Source organism: Protopterus annectens, chromosome 5.part0 (genome assembly GCF_019279795.1).
Source record: "Protopterus annectens isolate FY-2018-M chromosome 5.part0, PAN1.0, whole genome shotgun sequence".
Taxonomy (NCBI): Eukaryota; Metazoa; Chordata; order Ceratodontiformes; family Protopteridae; genus Protopterus; species Protopterus annectens.
The window spans coordinates 1565076519-1565099334 of NC_056735.1; the positions used below are offsets into that span (position 1 = coordinate 1565076519).

General features: G+C 41.7%; 1 protein-coding gene across 2 annotated transcripts in view; it reads right to left on the reverse strand.

The window, feature by feature from the left end:
* MRPL39 (mitochondrial ribosomal protein L39) overlaps window positions 1-22816 on the reverse strand; it is a 399341-nt gene that overhangs the window by 318646 nt on the left and 57879 nt on the right. For both annotated transcript variants that reach the window (XM_044071359.1, XM_044071357.1), the window contains exon 5: window positions 20077-20144. In XM_044071359.1, the coding sequence (XP_043927294.1) occupies window positions 20077-20144 (68 nt within the window). The remainder of the gene's footprint in view (window positions 1-20076; window positions 20145-22816) is intronic.

Consider the following 22816-nt stretch of genomic DNA (forward strand, 5'->3'; position numbering starts at 1 on the left):
CTTTGCCCCTCTAAGAAACTGCTTGAACAAAGGATGCGAAAACAATGGAGGGTCACAATCATAGTGAGCTGAAATTGCTGCAGCATGAATCTTAATGGAAGAGAAGGACAAACCTTTGTCCAATAACTCAGTAAGATATTGAAGAGCCACACTCAAATTAGGCTCAGAAATCTCCAAATTCTTTGCTGCACTCCAAAATAAAAATCTCTTCCATTTTTCTGCGTACACTTTCCTTGTACTAGGTCTTCTGGCTTCCATAATCACATTTAAAACTTGTTGAGGAAGTTGAGACCTGCTGTGTTTCAAAACAGAATATGCCATGCTGTTAGATGAAGAGAGTGAAGCTTGACATTGAGCAGGTGACCGTCCTTCTGAGATAACAGGTGTGGAATCAAAGGTAAAGGCCATGGAGGCTTCCTTACCAGACTCCTTAGTAGTGGGTACCAGTGTTGCGAGGCCAATCTGGAGCTATTAAAATCATCCTTGGCTTGTCTTGTCTGACCTTTAGGAGCACCTTTGGGAGAAGAGGCAGAGGTGGAAAGGCATACACATGAAGATTTTTCCAACTGAAAGAAAGAGCATCCACTTTCCAAGCTGTATGATGAAACCCCTTTGTGCAAAACTTTGGCAGCTGGTGGTTCAGTGGAGAAGCGAACAGATCTATGTCTGGAGTTCCCCATGACACTGTCAATTTCTGAAATACATGAAGATCCAGTTTCCACTCGTGGGGATCCATGATTTGCCTGCTTAACACATCTGCTAAGGAGTTCTGTGCTCCCGGCAGAAACCTTGCCTGAAGAGTTAGTTGCAAGCTGAGCGCAGTCTCCCATAAAATCATTGCTTGCCTGCATAGAGGATAAGAATGTGTTCCCCCTTGTTTGTTGATGTACCACATGACAGTTGTGTTGTCTGTTAGAATCAACACCTGCCCAGGAAGAAGTAACTCCCTGAAAGCCATTAATGCAAACTGGACTGCTAACATCTCTTTCATGTTGATATGTAGATGCTGTAGTCTGGCAGGCCACTTGTCTTGTATCCACTTTCCATTTAGATGAGCTGCCCAAGCAATGTCCGAGGCATCTGTCGTTAAAATCTGACTCGCCTCTGGCCGGGTCACAGAGAGTCCCTTGTTTAGGTGACATTCCTGAGCCCACCACAAAAATTCTTTTGAATGCAAGGTATTATTTGAATGACAGTGTCCAAATCCTGGCAGTGCTGTGTCCACACATTTTGAGATACCATTGCAGCTTCCTCATATGCAGTTTGGCATTGGGAAGCACCAGAATACAAGATGCCATGAACCCTAAGGCTTGAAGGACTGTCCTTGCAGTCAGCCCGGACTGAAGAGATAGTTGATGGAAGTAACTGGAAAGATTCTGTTGCTTGTCCGGGGTTAAAAAGGCCATCTGGGCTGCTGTATTCAGTCTCACACCCAGAAAGCACATGTCTTGAGAGGGTACTAGACTGGACTTTATTTCGTTCACAGAATACCCTAGGCATCTTAGCACTGCTATGACATATTCCAGATGCTGTAGAAGGTCTTCCTTTTCTTGAGCCAGAATCAGGCAGTCGTCCAAGTAAGGATAGATTTGAATTCCTTTTAGCCTGAAGTAAGCTATCACTGGAGCCAGAACCTTTGTGAATACTCTGGGCAGTAGATAAGCCAAAGGGCAACGCAGAGAACTGATAATGAGAATTTCCAGCTCGAAACGCAGATACTTCCTGCAACTTAGTCTTATAGGCACATGAAGGTAAGCTTCCTTGAGATCTAAAGTTACCATCCAATGATCTTTGCCCAGCAGAGGTAAAAGCTGTTGTAACGTCAACATCTTGAACTTGGGAATGTCCAGATAAGTGTTGAGGATAGATAAATCCAAAATTGGTCTCCACGTGTTCCCCTTCTTTGGTACTAGGAACAGGCGAGAGTAAAATCCTAGGCCCCTTTCTGGTACAGGGACTGGCTGAATGGCCCCTATTTGGAGTAACAGAGAAATTTGCTTGTGAGCCTCTTTCCTCTCTGGAGAGGGAACGTCTGGCATGCCTTTGAAAGGGGCAATGTATGGAAATAAAACCTGTAACCGTGGTGAATGATATCCAACACCCATCTGTCTTGAGTGATTAAATCCCAATTTTCTTTGAAAAGAGACAGTCTTCCTCCCAAAGGAGCTGCCAGACGAGAATCTACTGGCAGCTGAAAAGGCAGGTCACTGGGTCTGTTTACTGAAAGGACTGACCCCTGCCCTCACCAGAAGTCTGAGCAGGTGAACCCCTGTTCTAGGCCTAAAAGAACCTTGAGCTCTGCCCCTACCACGTCTAGACCTACCCCTAGACTGAGAATCATAAGCAGGATATGTCCATCCCTTAGTAGGCCAATTTCTACTAAACTTGGTGGCTGCACCTGCAAAAATCTTTTAACAGTTTGCATAGACTTAGCTTTGTCCTCCATTTTCTTTAAAACTGCTTCCACAGGCGAACCAAATAACACATCAGACTGTAAAGGAGCATCCAAAATCCTAGTCTTAACATGCTCTGCTAAATTCTGATCCCTCAACCAGGCATGCCTGCGAAGAACAGAACTAGTGGCAGCCACCCTCGAGGAGGCCTGCACAGCATCAAAACCACATTGCAAAGAATGCTTACCCACTTGTTCAGACACATGAACTAAATCCAGCAACTCTTTACACTCTATACCTTCCGCCAAAGCATCCACCTTAGATTTCAATTGTGAAAGGAGATAATTTTGATATTTTAGCATGTGAAACTGACAATTCAACGCTCTCATGGCTAAAGTGGAAGAAGTATACACTTTCTTTCCCCACCTATCCAAAGCCCTTGCCTCTTTATCAGTGGGAACAGGATTTTTAACAACAGAGGCCTTAACACCTTTAGGCCCCTGAGAAATAGTTTCCGGGTCTGCCCTAGGACTCTTAAACAGATACTTATGAGCTTCAGGCACCCTATAGTACCTATCAGGTTTAACAGGGGCAGGAGGCAAAGAATCAGGGTTCAGGGAAGCCTCTGCAAAAACATCTTCCACCACATTCAACACAGGAGGAATAGCTAAGGGCCTATGCTGGGGTAAAAATAAGAATTCCCTAAGCCTTTTCCTGGAATCAGAGTAATCTTGGCCTTCCCATTTAAAGTGCTCCCTCATGGAATGCAGAGTCTCTGAAAATGAGAAATCCTCAGGTGGAGAAGCTGTAGGAGTGGAATCATCCACATCAGAATCAGAATAAGGAGGATACTCCTGCAAGTCTTCCGCAGAAGACTCAGAAGCCTCTGAACACTGTTCAAAACTCTCAAACTCAGGTTCCACCCTAGGCCTCTTATCAGGAGGGGGCATAGAGCCTCTAATCATAGTAATTAAATCTTCTGCCATTTTAAGCATATGTTTCTTAGGCACAGAACCTGAAGTGCTAGGAGAAGCCCCCACTGAAGCTAAACTTGGCCTACCTCTCAAAGAAGTTTTGGAAACAGAAGGAGAGGCTCTAACTACCTTGGGAAGAGAGGGAAGAACAGTTACCTGAGAAGCCCCTCAGCCTGGCCTACCTCCTGAGAGGGCACATCCTGTAACAGTAAAGTCTCTGCCTGAGACTCCAAAGAAACTCCTGGCAAAACCTCTGGCTCCGCTGAGTTTCTAAAGAACCGACGTCCGGGACTGCCGGTTCATCAACCCTAGGCTTTGCTGTTTTGTCTTTGCGCTTTTTGAAGCGGCCGGAGCATCCGACGGCATTTAATAATTACAACGCTTCCCAAACACTAACCTGGCACAGTCTAACCTTCTCTTAATTGTGCGTTTGTTAAATCTAGCACAAGAGCGGCAACCAACAACGTCGTGCTCAGGCCCTAAACAAGGTATACACAAAGTATGGTAATCCCTATGAGGTATCTGCTTCCCACAAGAAATACAGTTATTCACTTTTTCTGACATCCGGTTAAATACTGAGGCAAGAAAAACCAAAATGTTCTAACGGGGTACTTAGCCAACTTTGATTCGGTCTGAAACTCCGACTTCGGAAATTTTCAGAACGCCAACCTGCACTCGCAAAACTGCTTCTGCATCGGACCATGCGGCAAAAAAGACTGAGGATATGACGTCGGTCATGCGCATTAGTACCCTGACGTCCTGACATCAGTCTAATGCGCCTTGACCGACGTCAGCCATATACTTTGGTATTCGGGCCGACTGGACAGCGGACTACCCTATGGTTAGGACTGCAGCAATGTGGAATGAAGAACATCGGAGATGTCTGCAGGCTGAGGAGAATGAGAAACTGCTGCACCTGGAAGCTGAGGAAAAGGAGAGGCAAAGGCAGCATGAGAAGGAGATGCTGACTCTTCGCCAGAGTCATGGAGGCAGTGGAGAAGGGAGTAACTGGGCTCCAGAAGCACAAAAGGGCAGTAAATTTCTTCTGCAGTTTAAAGAGGGGGATAATTTTGATAGTTTCATTCATATGTTTGAAAGGGTATGTAAACAGTATGATGTTGACCAAAGGCTCCGAGTACGGTTCCTGACCCCCTTTACTCCATGGTAAAGCTGTAAATATGTTGTCTAAACTTGCTGACTGTGAATATTTTGATTATACTGCTGTTAAAAATTACTTGCTAGAATGTTTTAAGCTAACACCTGAAACGTATAAGAAAAAGTTTTGTGAGCATAGACACAAGCCAGATGAAAAAGTGTGTGTGAATATGTTGCTGAACTGAGCACTTATTTTCATAGGTGGGTGAGTGGATGTCAGGTCACCACTTCTGAAGGGCTGGCAGACATTTTGGTGAGGGAAGAAGCCCTTAGCACTTTGCCTGAGGACATGAGGATCTGGGTAGCTGATAGATAATGTGTTACTTCAGATGAGTTGGGGAAGAAGGGAGACCTATACCTAGCAAGCAGGGCATCCCTGCACAGGAAAGGGACCCCCAGTACTGCTCATGGGTCTAAAGGAACCCATGGTGGGTAGCACAGACTGCCCCAACAGAATCTGCCAGTAGCAGGGGAAGCCACTAGTCCAAGTACATGTCCAGGACCTAGGGTTAAATTTTTTGAATGCAACCAGTGGGGCCATGTGGCATACAGATGTCCACAGAGGCAAGGTGCAGAACAAAAGGTGAGAGCCAGTAAGTGAAGAAGACAAAATGCTAACAGTAGGTTGTCTTGAGACAACAGGGGTACCAAACTACCATCCTGCAGATGTCCTGATAGGAAAGGATTTGGATGAGTACTATGAGTTAATGCAGTTACATGCAGACACGCTAAGAGACAAGCATGGGGATCTAGTAGCCTGGGGGAGACCCAGACAGACTGCATACTTTCAGCCAGGATTGGTGAGGTGGTTACTTCAGAGAAGGAGCTACTATGCAACAGTGAGACAGACCGAATGTGAGCCACAGCTGCTTGTGGGTATTGATGTTCCCTTGGACAGAGTGACTGCAAAAGTAGAGGTGAGTAGTAGTACCTAGGCCGACAGTGAGGCACCACTATCAAGGAGGATGCAAGACTTCCTGTGGAAGGGGAACTGGGAAGGGTTACAAAGAGAGAGCCGAGACAGGCTCAACTCTCAGACCCTAAATTGCAAGGCCTAAGGCAGGTAGTTATGGAGGCATCCGATTCTCAAGGGAAGGGGGATCTGTATACTGGGACAAAGGGTTACTGTATAGAGTGTGGACCCCTGAGGGAGGGCTAGAAGGTGAGAGGGTACAGCAGTTGGTAGTGCCTAGAGCCTACCGTCTGGCACTTCTAGCCATAGCCCATGATATTCCCTTTGCAGGTCATATGGGCATAAAACATACAAAGAGACGTATTATGCAAAATGTCTATTGGCCTGGAATTTCCTAAGATGTAACAGGGAACTGCAGGACTTGTGAGCAGTGCCAAGAGGTAGACAAAGCGAGAGCTCCTTTGATGCCTTTGCCTGCGATTGAGGAGCCATTTCAGAGGGTAGCTATGGATATTGTGGGGCCTCTGAGTACCCCAAGTTCCACAGGGAAAATGTATATCCTAGTGGTAGCGTATTATGCTACAAGATACCCTGAGGCAGTGGCTTTGTCCTCCACTGAGGCAGAAAAGGTGGCAAATGCTTTGTTAGAGATTTTCAGCAGGGTAGGTTTCCCAAAAGAAATACTGACAGAGGTGCCAATTTCATGTCAGACCTGCTGGCTTGTCTGTGGAAGTACTGTGGGGTGATGCACCTGAAGACCACCCCCTACCATCCCCAGACTAATGGTCTGGTTGAGAGGTTAAATTCTATAATGCTACAGGCATTTGCAGACCAGTTTAAGAGGGAGTGGGACAAATATTTGCCCCATCTGTAGTTTGCTTACATAGAGGTTCCCCAGGAATCTACAGGTTTTTCACCCCTTGAGTTGCTGTATGGGCATAGGGTGAGCGGACCTCTAGATTTAATTTGAGAGGAGTGGAAAGGCAAGTGTGAACCTCACAAGGAGTCTGTTGTGGCACATGTCCTAAACCTCAGGACAAGGCTCAGCGAACTCATGGGCTTGGCCCAGGAGAACCTGGCAGAAGCCCAACAACAGAAAAAGGTGTGGTATGACAGGAATGCTCAAGATAGAGAGTATGCTGTGGGGCAGCAGGTAATGGTTCTTATTCCTGTCAGACACAACAACCTGCAAGCAGCTTGGGAGGGATTACAAAGTGGTAAGAAAGGTAAGTGATGTCAACTACATGGCGGAAATGCTAGCAGGGGCACAAATTGTACCATGTTAACATGATGAAACCTTACCATGATAAGGAGGCCCTTGTGCTGAGCATTTGCAGTGAACTGTAGGAGGAGTCTGAGGGAGATCTGGTGACTGATCTCAGGGAGGCTTGGACTGACACCTCAGTGGAAAGGGTAGCAATGTCCCAGCAGCTACCTCCTACCCAGGTTCAAGAAATCCAAGCAGTTCTACAAGAGTTTGGGGACATGTTCACTGGGAAACCAGGATGCACCCACCTGGTGCAGCACAAGGTGGATACAGGACCCCAAAGGCCTATTAGGAAGGCCCCTTATAGGGTGCCTGAGAGAGTCAAACAGACTCTGAGGGAAGAGATACAGGAGATGTTGGAACTAGGGGTGATTCAAGAGTCCAACAGTCCATGGACCTCCCCAGTGGTGCTGGTGCCAAAGAAGGATGGCAGCACCAGGTTGTGTGTGGACTACAGGAAATTAAATAGTCATACAGAGTCAGATGCTTACCCTATGCCTAGGACAGATGAGGCCCTAGAGCAGCTGGGTGGGGCTAAGTATCTTACAACCACTGATCTTACCAAGGGTTACTGGCAGCTGCCCTTGACTACCAGTGCTAAAGAGAAGTCAGTCTTTGTGACTCCTTTTGTCTTGTATGAGTTTACAAAGATGCCCTTTGGGATAAAAAATGCTCCAGAGACTTTCCAGAGGCTGGTAGATCATATCCTAGCAGGAGCAGGATGGTTTGCCCTTGCTTACCTAGATGACAGTGCCATCTACAGCCATTCCTGGCAAGAGCACCTTCAGCATGTCAGGGAAGTGCTGGGCAGACTACAGAGGGCAGGGTTGACCATTAAGCCCAGCAAATGTCAGGTGGGTATGGCAGAGGTCTTATACCTGGGACATAGAGTGGGGAGTGGTAAGATCAGGCCAGAACCTGCCAAAGCAGAAGTCATTCAGGCATGGCCTGCACCTGTTACCAAAAAGCAGGTGAGGGCATTCTTAGGGAACAGCAAGGTACTACAGAAAGTTCGTCCCCAGTTATACTACAACAGCTGGTCCCCCCTCACAGACCTGACAAGGAAGAACAGGCCAGATAATGTAGGATGGACCCCAGCATGTGAGCAGGCATTCCAGGAGCTTAAGGAAGCTTTAGGAGGACCCCCTGTGTTAGCCAGTCCAGATTACAGCAAATAATTTGTTGTGTAGGTGGATGCTTCGAAAAGCACAATCGCTGCAGCTGTACACTATGAAAAGAAATGTAGTACACTGCGGCGATCTTTAAGGGCAGCTTCCCAGCTGTATTCTAACAGACAGCAGTACTAGAAGAGATACACATTCCTTGTTTTCATTCAAGGAATGAAGTTATTTGCGTGTGTTTATTTATTTTTAAACAAAAACATAACAAACAAATCACTGAGAATGATAGGAATCTGTCGAAAATGCCACACAGAGTTTCATATTTCTTGTTCTTCAGAAAATGCACATGCATGCAAAATCTGTTGCTTTATTAACTTTCAAAGTGATTTAGAGTAATGTTTTAAAATCTGACTTTAAGCCTTTGTCTCCCATTATTTTTGTCTTTATTTCTGATCCCTACAAAAAGATGCTGACAGCTATGCTCACTATGATACAGCACAGTGCTGTTATTAATTTTTCATTGTTTCGTTAACTTAATCATTTTCTATACAAATGATGGAACTACTCCATATGTGCTCTCTGATAACCTGAGGAAGATACATCTCTGAACTGCTTAAACTACACCCTTTATTATACTGCAGGCAAAGGGATTGGGAAAAACATTCTCTCATTTTCATTTAGTGCTATGAAAGGGTAATGCTTTACCTTACTATTCATGCAAATACTATCTTGATTTGCAGTGCCATTAATATACAAATGTATTTGCTCTTACTTTAATTATGCTTGGGTTAAAGCACCTCAATATACCTGAATTTGAATCTGAAATAAATCTGAATATCATGGAGGTAGCACAGATGTTGCTTTACCCTTACAGTGAATCTGAAGCCCCCCACTTCCAGTTTGGGACACTGCCATTTCTCTAGTTATTTTTTTAATCAGGTAAAAGTTAACTTCCCTACCCCCCCCCCCCAAGGTCCGCCCAATTTGGGGAGCCTACAACAAGAAAAATAACCAGAGATCATATAGTGGTATTACAGGTATTTCAGAAATGTTATTAAAATTTGTGTAAAGCAGGAAATGTGGAAATCAAAAAACAGGACAAAGGGAAACATTTATGGAAGACTTAATTGTGCCAATATTAGATGTAGATGACACTCAACAATTAACAGTTAAGACAGGAGGAGATGAGATAAAAACAGTGATATATAACCAATCTTCAGCAAAGTCTCCAGGAACCGATGTTTTTTTCTGTGGAAGTTTGGAAGTTAGGAGGGAAGAAGGTGACAAAGATCTGGAAGGTTTTGTTTAACGGTGCTTCTCCTCCTTTTAAAATACTAATATCTTGGAAGAAAGTTAAGGTGGCTTTAATACCTAAACATGGTAAAAACTCGTCAGACAGCTTTATTTAGACCCATTTAAATTTTAAACCATGACTATAAAGTGTTTATCTCTATACTCACTAAAAGGATGGCAAAGGTATTACCACAATTAATAGATATGGATCAATATACTTTGTGGAAGAGAAGCAAACATTAAATAACATGATGATCCAAAGGGAAGCAGAATGTAAGAATATATTGCTGTTGTTGGTGGGTCTTGATGCAAATAAAGCATTCAGAGTAAGCTGGGATTTTAAGACTAGGGCAATAGAAGCATTTGTATTTCCTGAAACAATAAGGTTAAGGTGCAGCAGTTAGCGCTGTCGCCTCACAGCAAGAGGTACTCCCGTTCGATTCTCGGCTGGAGCGCCTTCTGTGTAGAGTCTGCATATCCTCCCACAGTCGAGTGATGATAAAGACATGCAGGTAGGTGCGAGCGTGAATGGGCATGCCTTCTTTGAAGGTTGGGCGTCGACTGGCAACTCGGCCCCGTAAAAATCCACTGCCTATCATGAGCGGACCAGAGTTCCGCTGTGGCGTCCCCTAACCAGGAAAAGCCGAAATACTTTTTATCAGGATATATGAAGGATTGAAGGCAAGAATTAAAGTAGAAGGGCTCCTCTTTCTCCTTTATTTGCCTTATATTTAGAGCCATTGGCAAATAAAATAAGGGACTCAGAAATTGGTACTTTATTTGCAGATAATATTCTGTACCTGATAAATCCAGAAAAGGACACCTCAGTGTCATGGAACATTTTGAGACAGTTTCAAGTCTTTTCATGACAAAATAAAGGCTATAGCCATAAATTATGTTCAACACATGAATTAGTTCTGAGATATCATGTCCCCATAAATATGGCTAAGATGAATTATTAAGAAGTATGGATTAAAAAGGCTTCTGCTACGGCAGATAGCTAAGGATATGTAGCAAGATGCAAAACAAAAGATAATACAAAAACTGAGAAACTGAATGATCCAATATTGCATAACTTATGAAAGAACTATGTAGAGTAGCATTTTGCTTTTTGCTAGAAAGAGAATACACTATGAAAACCACACAGGACAGATGATGAATGACATGTATCTTCAAAATTTCTCATGTAATGATAGCGTTGTCGACTCACAGCAAGATGTTGTCGCGTTCGATTCTCAGCTAGAGAGTCTTCTGTGTGGAGGCATGCGTGAATGGGTGAGCCTTCATTGAAGGTTGTGCGTCAGGACTGGTAACTCGGCACGTAAAAATCCACTACCAAACATTAGCGGACCGGAGTTCCGCTGTGGCGACCCCTAACCGGGATAAGCCGAAAAAACACAACAATGGACAGTAAAATAAAAGCAATGAAAATGTTCTTAGTCCCTTTAGTTTTATGTACAGGTCAGGCATATTTTTATCAACAAGTGGAGTAGTTGTGCACAATAATAAAGAGTTGAAGGAATGAGGACAAAAGTTAGGTGGGATAAGTTGATCCTTCTAGTAGAATAAGGTGGTTTGTGATTCCCTGATTTGAAGAGATATTTAGAGCTACACAGTTATGGCTCATGTACATAACAAAAGCAGAAAGTAATAATTCAAAGTGAATACACCGTACAGGTGAACCGATGGACAATAACTACAAAGACAATTGACAAACGGAAAACTTTAATAAAAAAATCATAAAATACACATAAAATTGAGGGTTTTCTTCCCATCTAACCTGGGACGACTTCAAAATTAAATTCAAAAAAGAAAGGACTTCCTTATATATTCATTATGAACCACTTAATTATCTAAAATCATTTAAAGAGACAAGTGCCAGTAAAAGTATTTGTGTTATAAAACCCCCTTAATCATTAAAAAACAGAACATACACATTGAAAACATTTTAAAACACCCATTAAACCACAATAATTCTAAAAGGGAATACTATACGAAATCTAAAAACTACACAAACTGCATTGCTTTTCTAACTAAAAAAGGCTGAAGGGAAATTTTATCGTTAATGCCCGGGAAAGACTGTGCATTTAGCTTAAGCTGCAAAATGGCTTCCCTTTCTAACTTATTTTTCAAATCATCACCTCTCGGATCTTCCTGAATATGTTCTAATATTGCAAACTTATAACTATGAAAATTCAGGCAATTAATGGAATGCCTAAATAAAGCATTCTTGTCATCATGCCTTTTAATGTGATAAAGGTGCTCATAAATCCTCTTCTTGAGGCACCTTTCAGTTTTTTCTACGTAGAATGCAGAACTGTCACATACGGCAAGATAAACAACATTCGTAGTCTGACAATTCCCTTTAGCAAACCAAACTACAGATTTTGCTTTATTATTTACTATTAACTTCTTAACCTCTAAAATAAGAGAACATTGGGAAAAAACTCACATTTAGATATTTCCTTCCTATTTATCTCAAAATACCTTTGATTTTGACCTTTTTCAAATTCGGTTTTGAGATTACCACCCGTTTTGTACATGAACCATCATCACCAATAATTTCCAAAAGTTGTGGATTACCTCTAATAATATTCCAGTCCTTACTAATCAGGTCTTTAATAAACCTTGAAAATAGGCTATACTGCACAACCAGCACTCTATCAAAAGTATCTTCTTTCCTTAGTTCTGAAGTACTTTCACCTATAGGTGAAATCCACAACTTTTGAAAATTATTGGTGATGATGGTACACCTGTACGATATATTGTTTCTGTTAGTTGTTATTCAGTTCATCGTACACCACTTTGGCACTTTGGTTAAAAATTCAAAGTGGAAAGGAATGATATTGAAGCAGGGGGGACAATCAAGAAATAAGGAGACAGTGGGATTTTGGATGCAGATCTTTACTGAGAATAATAACAGCTATACATAATATTATATTCATAAAGTAGCAGAAATAAATTCCAAGAACTATGCCAACATGAGAAAGGAGGTTTTGCCGACAGGGACGACTGCAAGTAGGGATACACAGCAGGCAAGAGGGAGCTGAAATTTACTTGGAGAAAATTGGCAAAGAAACTAAAGTATCAGGAGCGAATAACTAGAGAGAGAAAGGTAACAGGATGGGATGAGGCTAAAAAGATATTTGGACTGCAGGCTACAGACTGCCTTCCCTAGCTGGGATTGATACCAGCATATAAACAAAGAGAAATGGATGGGGGAATCCTAAGTGAAAAATATGCTCTGGTATAGTTTTTAGATGAATCTATAGTAGAAGCTGCTACTAAAAAAGGATAAAGTACAGTTGTGTACACTTACCATAAATGTAGATGATCGAGTGTATTCACTGTTGCAGTCATTACATTTGAGGTAATCCTGCTGGCAGGTTGCCCTCAGTTGGACTGAATTCCAAAGTCCTCGGTCCTGCGTCGACTGCTGTTGCCCCTTCCCTGATGTCAGGTTGTCAGGGGTATACAAGATGTGGCCAACGCCATTTTCTTTATTTTTTCTTGCCCCAGATGTTAGGTGCCCCCTAAGAGGGTAGCCAAAATTTATATACATATAAATACATGCACCAATATAAACTTTACCTTCATCTACAAGCAAATACACCACATAGGTTGTATAAATCAGAGAAGGAAAGATAGGTTGCATCAGAAGAAAAGGGGGATGGCAGGTGGGTAACCTGGACTGCAACAGTGAATACACTCGAACATCTACATTTATGGTAAGTGTCCACAACTGTACTATGTTCTTCGTGTTTCACTGTTGCAGTCATTACATTTGGGTAGAGTCCCAAAGCTATGGATGAGTGGTTGGAGCTAAACAGCATCAGGAGTGGCTATGAGGCCCTGCAGAACTGCAGTAGCAAAGCCTGCCCTGGATTTAGAGTAGAGTGGCAGATGATAGTGCTTTGTAAAGGTGTGCACTGAACTCCAAGTAGCAGCCTCTAAAATGTCCTTGGTTGGTACTCCCCTGAGAAAGGCTGCTGAAGTGGCTGCAGCTCTGGTTGAATGTGGCCTAATGCCCTTAGGCACTGGCTTGCCATGGTGTAGGTAGCAGTAATGAATGCAGTGGCCAATCCACTTTGAAATAGTCTGCTTTGAGATAGCCTTTCCTTCTGATCCTGCAGCATATGCCACTAGTAATTGTTCTTTCTTTCGGAAAACTTTGGTTCTGTCCAAGTAGAATCTAAGCTGTCTGTGTATGTCCAAAATATGCAGATTTCTCTCCCCCTAGTTCTGTGGATTTGGATAAAAAGTTGGCAGATGAATAGTTTGGATAAGGGCCACACTGGACACCACCTTAAGCATAAATGTTGGGCTTGTCCTCAGAGAGACCCTGTCTGGATAAAAAATGATAAAAGGTTCCAGAGTCATGAGTGCCTGAAGCTCTGAGACTCGTCTTGCAGAAGTTATTGCTAGGAGCAGAGCTGTTTTCCAAGATAAAAACTTTATATCAGCTGTAGCAGCTGGCTCAAAAGGTGGCAGGGTGAGTTTTTCCAAAACATAGTTGAGGTCCCATGCAGGCACTGGTGATCTTCTTGGAGGCCTTAAGTTTTTGGCTCCTCTGAGGTACTGTTTTAGAAAGGGATGAGAAAAGATTGGTGGCTCTGTATTGTAATGAGCCAAAATGGCAGAGGCATGAATTTTAATAGATGAAAAAGATACACCTTTGTCCAGCATCTCAGTTAAGTATTGCAAAATCTGAGGAATATTTCGCACAGCTGTATCGTTTCTTTGTGCCAGGTTCCAAGCACAAAATCTCTTCCGTTTTCCAGCATAAGATTTTCTAGTACTAGACCTTCTGAACTCCAAAATGACATCCATCACAGCTTTACTGAGAGGTGTGTTTTTGTACGACTACGTTTATCCTTCATGCTGCCAGGTTTAAAGTCCTGAGTTGGCTGTGCAGGATCTGATTGTTTTGTTGGGGCAGTAGTTGAGGTATCTGAGATAAGGTCCAGGCTGGGCATGGAGACAAGCTCCTTAGTCTTGGATACCAGTACTGGCGGGGCCAAGTCTGGGGCAATTAGTATCATCCTTGGCTTCTCCTGCCTGACCTTTAGGAGTACTTTGGGGAGGAGAGGCAGAAGGGGAAATGCGTATACTGATAGGGCATCCACTTTCCATGCTTGTCTGTGATAAATCCTTGTGCAGAATCTTTTCAGTTGGTAGTTGTGAGGGGAGGCAAATAGATCTATGTCCGGGCATCCCCATTTCCTTGTTATCATGTTGAAGACTTGTGGATCAAGGTGCCACTCATGGGGATCCATGAGGTTTCTGCTTAGATCATCTGCCAGAGTATTTTTCCTTCCTGGCAGGAATTGTGCTTGGCTAGTCTGCAAAGGGGGTAAGAATGTGTGCCCCCCTGCTTGTTTATATACCACATGACCGTGGTGTTATCTGTCTTTATCAGTAGTTGTCATGGATGAAGTAGGTCCTTGAAAGCTGTCAGGGCACCTTGAACTGCTAGCATCTCTTTTTGATTGATATGTAGATGCATTTGGTTTGAGGTCCATGTGCCCTGAATGCATCTTCCTGCCATGTGGGCCCCTCAGGCATAATCTGATGCATCCGTAGTTAGTGTTTGCCTGGTTGGGGGTAATGTGAATGGTTGTCCCTTGTTTTGGATACAAGTCTTTGCCCACCATCGAAATTCCTGTTGCAGGCAGGGAATGAGAGTAATCATAGTTTCCAGACTGTGGCAATGTTGAGTCCAAACACTTTTTAGGTACCATTGAAGTTTCCTCATATGCAGTCTTGCATATGGAATTAGTAGGATGCAGGATGCCATGAAGCACAAAGCCTGCAGAATTTTTCTTGCAGATAACTGGGCCTTTGTTGCCAGCATGTTGAAATGGGTAGTCAGTTGCCTGTGTTTGTCTGGCGTGAGATAAGCCATCTGGGCAGTTGTATCTAAGCTTGCACCCAGAAATATTATCTCTTGAGAGGGTACTAGTTTTGATTTCTTTTCGCTGACTGTGTACCCTAAGCATGTTAGAAGCCTTTTCACAAATGCCAGATGCTGTAGAAGAATGTCCTTGTTCTCTGCTTGAATTAGACAGTCATCCAAGTAAGGATATATTTGTATTCCTCTTTGTCTACAGAATGCAATTACTGGGGCCAGGCATTTTGTAAAGACCCTGGGCGCAGTAGATAAGCCAAAGGGCAGTGCAGAGAATTGGTAATGCATTGAGCCAGCCTTGAATCTGAGGCATCTTCTGCATATTTATCTGATTGGGACATGCAGGTATGCCTCTTTTAAGTCTAAAGTCACAAGTCAAGCCTTCCTGCCCAGCATGGGCAGAAGCTGCTGCAAAGTCAACATCTTGAATTTTGGTATATCCAGGAATGTGCTTAAAATAGATAGGTCCAGTACTGGCCTCCAGGCCTTGTCCTTTCTGGGTACCAAGAACAGTCTTGAGTAAAATCCTTGTCCCTGCTCTTGCTCTGGTACTAGTTGAATGGCCCCCATGTCCATGAGGGATGAGACTTGTTTTTGTGCCTCTGCCCATTGATTTTTTGGCAGATCTGGCCAGCCGTTTGCCTTAGGCAGGGTATGGAAATGGAACTTGTAGCCTTGTGACATGATATTTAAGACCCACTTGTCCTGGGTTATAATGTGCCAATTTTGAGAAAAAAAAAGTGCTAATTTTCCCCCTAAGGGGGCTGCAAAGAGATAAGTGCTTGGTGCAGGCTGGGGGAAGTCATTGGGACTGTTTCCTGAATGGTTGTGATTTGTCTTCTCCAACTTTGGAGGTAGAAGCCCCCCATTGTTTTGAGCGGAATGAACCTTGCGCCTGGGATCTGCCTCTAGAGCGTCTGGGTCTGCCCCTTTGAGGTCTGTCTGACACAGGAAAGGACCAATTCTTTGTTGGCTAGCGTCTACTAAACCTAGGTGGCTGTACTTGTAAAAAATATTTGACCGTTTGCATAGATTTAGCTTTGTCCTCCATTTTTCTTTAACACCTCTTCTGCCTTAACACCAAACAAAGTCTCACGCTGTAAAGGTGCATCTAATAATTTAACTTTAACATGATCAGGCAGATTTTGTTCCTTTAACCAAGCATGCCTCCTAATTACAGAACCTGTAACTGCGGCCCTGCAGGAGGCCTCTGAAGAATCAAACCCACATTGCAAAGTATGCTTTCCAACTTGTTCAGCTGCATGCAGTAAATCCTGCATTTCCTTGTTTTCTGCACATTCAGAGTTTTAACATTTTCTGCTTAAGTAATGCCATGACATGTTGCTGATATTTGAGCATATGAAACTGACAGTTTAAGGTCCTTATAGCCAAAGTAGCAGATGTGTAAACCTTTTTTCCCCATCTATCCAGTGGCCTAGAATCTCTGTCAGAGGGGGTAGGGTTTTTTGCAGCGGAAGCCTTAACTCCTTCGGGACCCTGAGAAATAACTTCTGGGTCTGCAGCAGGGTTTTTAAAAAGGAATTTATAAGAGTCAGGAACCCTGTAATATCTGTCAGGCTTAACAGGAGCTGGAGGTAAGGAGTTAGGGGTAAGACTAGACTCCGAAAATACATCATCTACAATGTCTAACATGGGAGGGATGGCTAGTGGCTTGTGTTGAGTAGGAACAGGAAATCCCTGAGCTTCTTTTTAGATTCTGAAAAATCTTGGCTCTCCCAGTGGAAATGCTTCCTCATGGTATGTAAGGTTTCCCCCAAAAGAATAGTCCTCTGGAGGAGAAGCTGAAGGTATAGATTTCTTCAGCATCAGAATCCTCATAGGGGGGGGAAGAGAATATTCCGGATCAGAAGAGGAATCAGAAGAAATGGAAACCTGATCTGAAGATTCATAGTCAGTCTCTTGCCTAGGCCTCTTATCAGGAGAAGGATGGGAACCCCTGATCAAGGTAATCAAGTCTTCGGCCATTTTGAGCATCTGCTTTTTTGGCATGGAGGCCTGTCCACATGGCTCTTGAGTTTGTTTCTTTGCCTTTGAAGGTGCTTTAGTCTTTGAAGTCGGTTTAATGTATAGATGTTTAGGTCTGAAAACACCCTCAGAAGCCGGTACCTGCTCAGCGGCTCCAGACCCATCTGAAGGAATAGCGGCTGAGGCTCCAATACCTTGAGTTTCCAAAGGCATAGCCGACTCCACGTGGCAGTCGGTAGCGGCCTGCGACTCTAAAGTAGCGGGCATCAGGGGCTGCGAAAGCACCTCACTGAGAACCAGCGAACCGGCGACTGGCTTAGGAGAAGCTTCGTCGTCAGTTTTGGGCCTCTGTTGTCTAGCTTTTTCTTTTTCTTTGCGTTTTTTGTGAACTCCGGTAGTTGGATGGCTATCCGACGACACTTCTGGATAGTTACACCAGTGTACAAAATAGTTTAATGCAAAATCATACCGATGCTTAATAGTGCATTGGTTAAATCTAGCACAAAAAAACGAAAACCTGAAACGTTATGGTCAGGGCCTAGGCAAGGAATACAGTAAGAATGAAAGTCCTTATGAGATATTTGCTTCCCACAAGAAATGCAATTATTAACTTTTTCTGACATCAGTCTGGAGCAAGAAAAAAGATTTCCCCAACAGGGTGCTTAGCTTTATAGAAGACTTTGGATCTGAAATTCGAACACGAAAATCTCAGGAGTCGGCCGACCGGCACTTGCGAACTGCTTCTGCTTCGGGCACCACGTGGCAAGAAAGACTGAAGAAAATGGCGTTGGCCGCATCTTTTATACCCCTAATGACCTGACGTCAGGGAAGGGGTGACAGCAACCGACGCAGGACCCAGGACTTTGGAATTCAGGCCGACTGAGGGCAATCTGCCAGCAGGATTACCCCAAATGTAGTGATTGCAACAGTAAAACACGAAGAACATCTAGTAGGGAACACAAGATATTGCATGATACCTATAAGAATCAGTCAATCAGAGGCGGTTAGAAAGATTGGAAAGAGAGACTGGATAAGCAATCTACAAGGGAACAATGGGAGGACATATGAATGATTCTCAAGTGTTTGCACTGGTATTTTTATACCCCAAGCAGAGTTCAAAGAAATTTTCATCAGGCAGATGGCAAATATTTGAGGTGAGATTTGGGAAGAAAAATGCAACTGGCAACTGAGAAAATGCATTTTGAGAGCATAGTGAGTTGGCAGATTTTAAAAATTCCCTACAGAGTACTCTGTCAGAAATATTGGGTGAGCAAATAGGTGCAACTTAGAAAGGGATTATTCTCAACTGGAATATAGGCTCTGAATTGCCTAGACACATTAAGTCCTTGCTCAGTTTAATTCTGGTGGCTGCCAAAAAGCAATTAATACACAATGGAAATCAAAGTCTAAACCAACTGTATTTGAAGTATAGAATATTGTAACAGAGATAAAAAAAAAATCGAAGTGGGGTCTTTAGAAAAGGGAAGGAGCAAATTACACAGAAATAAATGAAATATTCTGGGAACAATACATATAGAATAATTTTCAGGAGCAGGAGAGAGGTTTAAGGGAAGGCAGGAATTGAGCAATTTATGTAAATTTACAAGTTCCATGATAATGCGTTCCATGCCCTTGCAGATCAGGCTTGTCAGACTGATGGGACGGTAGTTCCTGGGATCCAAGGTGGATCCCCCCCTTTGTGGAGTGGGATAAATGTAGCTGTGTGCCACTCAGTGGGCACGAAGCCTGAGGTGAGGTTATGATTAAACATGATACTTAGGTGAGGTGCCAGTTCAGAACTACAAAAATATAAATTTAAAGCAAACAAAAACATTTTTCAGTTTACCATAATCACATAAATCTGTAACGGATGGTGCAGTGTTGCAGTGGTAGCATTGTCACCTCACAGCAAAAGGTTCTCCAGTTTGATTCTTGGCTGGAGTGCCTTCTGTGTGGAGTCTACATCTCCTCCCTGCATTTGTGTAGGTTTCCTCCGGGGGCTCTGGTTTCTTCCCATGTTTCAAAGACATGAATCTGGAGCATTTCTCCCCAGGCCTCCACTGAAAATTGGCTTGGTTTCAAGTCGGACTTCCTGGTAAACAAATGCTATATAAACAAAAATAAATAAACATTCACCTTCTCAAAACTTGCATCACCTTACCCGTGAATAGAGGAGTTAAATCATTGCCTGGTCAATTTGGTGATGATTACATACATTTTCAAATATGCAATTGCAACTATAAAAGTCACCGTTTTCTTTTTATTTATTTTTAATTTTCTTTTGTTAACTAGGAAAGTCTGACTAGGTTGAAAGTAACCTCTTTTCGGCAGAGGTCTAGGCAAAAAATCTCCAAGAATATTGCGATCCTCAAGTGAAGGAGTTCAAGTATCCTGTGGTCTTGCTCACATGTGAGGGTACAAGCAAACTAGCAAGTGGATGGTTGTGACAGCATCAATACTGCAAGAACTACACTTAATCCTTTCAATGTACTGGTCAGCCTATCCCATCTTCATTAACAGTCATAGGTTTTAGAAAGAGACCAAAACAATTAAACTACAGATGGAAGTGGAAAAAAAACAATAAAGGTTCTTTGCAGGGTGCTGGTTCACTCCCCATAACACAGTGAGCAGCTCAGCAATACAGGAAAACCTTAAAGTATAACCTCACTCATTCAAACTGAGAGAAGCCTCTTAAGACAGACAGTACAAATGTCCCCTTGGGTGCTTTCCACAGGAGGTACACCAAGCACAACTCAATGGGAGGAGGTGCCAGGACACACCAAGACATACCAGCAGAATTTTAACTTTCAGCTTGCCTGGGAATGTCTGGAATACTTCAGGATAAGCTGGAAACTGCTGCTGGAGATAGAGAATTCTGGTCTATCCTGCTCAGCTTACTACCAGCATGATGCTCAGATGAATGAGCAATCTGGAAAGTGGACAGATGGAGTTGGGGGGGGGGTAAAGAAAGCCTCTGAGTGACAATAAACCATTACTACACAGTCTGAAGATTTACCCTTAGCTTCAATACATATGTGTGAATTTAGACTGAAGTGAAAGACTTACCACTGATGGCTTCCATTCATCAAGCCTCTTGTCCAGAGCTACATCATAGCAGAAAGCTCCAGCTATAACTAAACAAAACATGAGGAAATATTAATGCACTGCTTTTGTACAAGTAATTGCTAGCGAATATACTTAAAGGTTTTACTGTAGTATTATACCAGTTACAATTTTCTTATGTAAAGAAAAATAAGAAAATTATTGTGTTTTTGACCTTCATTACATTTTAATTAGAAAAATGACCTGGAAATAACGCACACTATTTTATGCACAAGACGTAGTTCTCCACCTATAGAATCCATGCAGTTTTTCAGCTGCACTAAAAAAAAGTTATTTCGGCACAGACTAGAGATCAATGACATGTTCATAACATTTAAAGATGTAAACCAGTTCATGCTACCACAGCAGAGTTTTTCAAAGGAAATCACAATGTTTTAAATGACCAGCTTGAATCCTAACAAATTAAGATAATAATTTGTCAAAAGGCATAAAATCAACATTTAATTAGTGGAACCAGTAGACATAACAAATCAATTAAAAGTCTAACAAACCACAGCAGAATGGCTATTACTGCACAGTTGAATACACAGAGGATTGCTCACACAATTATTTATGTAATCAAGATAAAATGTGACCATGGAAACAGTGTCTTTCAAAAAAGCATGACATTATAATGAATCAAATTTGTGAACTTTGACTTTTTTCTGACAAAGTTAACAAAGAAAAAAATTGGCAGGCAGGACACTATATTATGCAAGAGAGTAAGAAACCGTATTATAACGAATGTTATTTCTTATCATCATGCTAGTAACTTGTTTTTCTTCATCTTGAGCATCACCAGGAGGAAAGCCTCTCATGGTAATAACAAACACATGAGAAAATAATCAGTACTCACAAGCTGATACTTGAGAGACATCTTGCAACAGCTAACAACTGATATCTGCCTTCCAGAAGGCCTCACATCTAGTCACCACCCATTGAAAGTCTGAGGAATCGCCCACAAGGAGTAGTGAAAAATAAATAGAAAATGCAGCTTTCACAAATAAAACTTCATTCTGATGGATATAAAATAGTCAGAGTACTGCACAGCATGTAAATACAGATCTGGTGTGAATGTCATAGGATGTTTCCAGCGGTTTACCTTTATATCGGTGATCCCCAAAACAAGACAAATGGAGACCTCCACGATGTAAAATAAACTGGATTTATTACAAAAACAAGCGCTTTCACGTACAGCAGGTACGCTTCTTCAGGTTTATAAAAATGACTCAATACGAGTGCTTTATATATCTTAGCCCAACAGGTTAAACAATCAATTCATAAAACACTTATTCAATTGATCAATTAGCCAATCAATTCAACAATCTCAACAAGGTGTGGTAGAGCTCAGTACTACTAGAGTAAATATATGTATATATAAATCCCTTTCTTTATACCAATATATATATATATACGAAATCATCATGCATATGAGTCATATACATAGATGTGTGAACATAAACATATGCACATATATATATAATACTTATCTAAGAATATAACTACATATTTAAAAATAAAAGTACCAAAAACATTCACAGCTACTAAAGACACATCAATCCTAAAATAGATGATATAGATTCAATTTAACTAATAATGAACATCAATACATTTGTGTAAAAATTACAGACCTTAAAAAGGCATAGAAATATATGTACATATATACATAAAAATATATATCATTCATTCAATAAAGCATTATAATTAAATAATCTCGAAGCTATATATATATATATATATATATATATATATATATATATATATATACACACACACACACACACATACATACATATATATATATATATATATATATATATATATATATATATATATAGATAGATAAGGTAACTAGCTAAAGAGCTTAAATTTAGTGTATCTATCTATCTACGTGCTGCTAATATAGGTTTTATGCTAACTGACTGATTAAGTCCTGGTTGAATATGAGACTTCAGCCTTAAAATCCAGTTTAACTCGGCTGTTTCCAGATAATTCTGTCCATCACCCCCTCTCTTATTTATACTTATAACTTGCAGGACCCTAAATTTAAAAGTATGATCAGGGTACATATCTATGTGCTTGGCTAAAGCATTTGTTAAGTTCATCTTCCTTATATCATATATATGATTATAAATGCGGTCTCTCAGCCTCCTAGAGGTTAAATCTACATAGTATGCATTACATTCTGTGCAGATGGCTAGGTATATTAAATTCTTAGTCTCACAAGTAGCATAAAAGTCGCTTGTGAATATATAATGAAGTTCAGGTACAATAAATTGGTAGTCACTAGTGATAAATTTACACATGTTGCACCTTTCACAGGGAAATGTACCATATTTAAAGGTCGATCTACTCATAATATTATTAGTCTCCCTATTAGTTCTCTCAGAGCATAACAATCTCTTTAAATTCTTACTATTTCTATACCTAAATGTTGCTTTATCACCCACTATATTACTGATATGTTGATCTATTAGTAGTACACCCCAATTTTTCTTGACAATTAGTAATATATTTATTATCATTCGTATATCTGGTATTAAAAGCTACCTTTTTATTGTTAAAGTTAACTTTAGGAATAGGTTTGTTTTTATTCTTATTTTTATTTTTATTTCCATTCCTTGATACAGTATCAGTTAGTAATTCATTGTTAGTATCAATTAGACTGGGAATTATACCATTCTTGCACTGTACATCTTTTTTC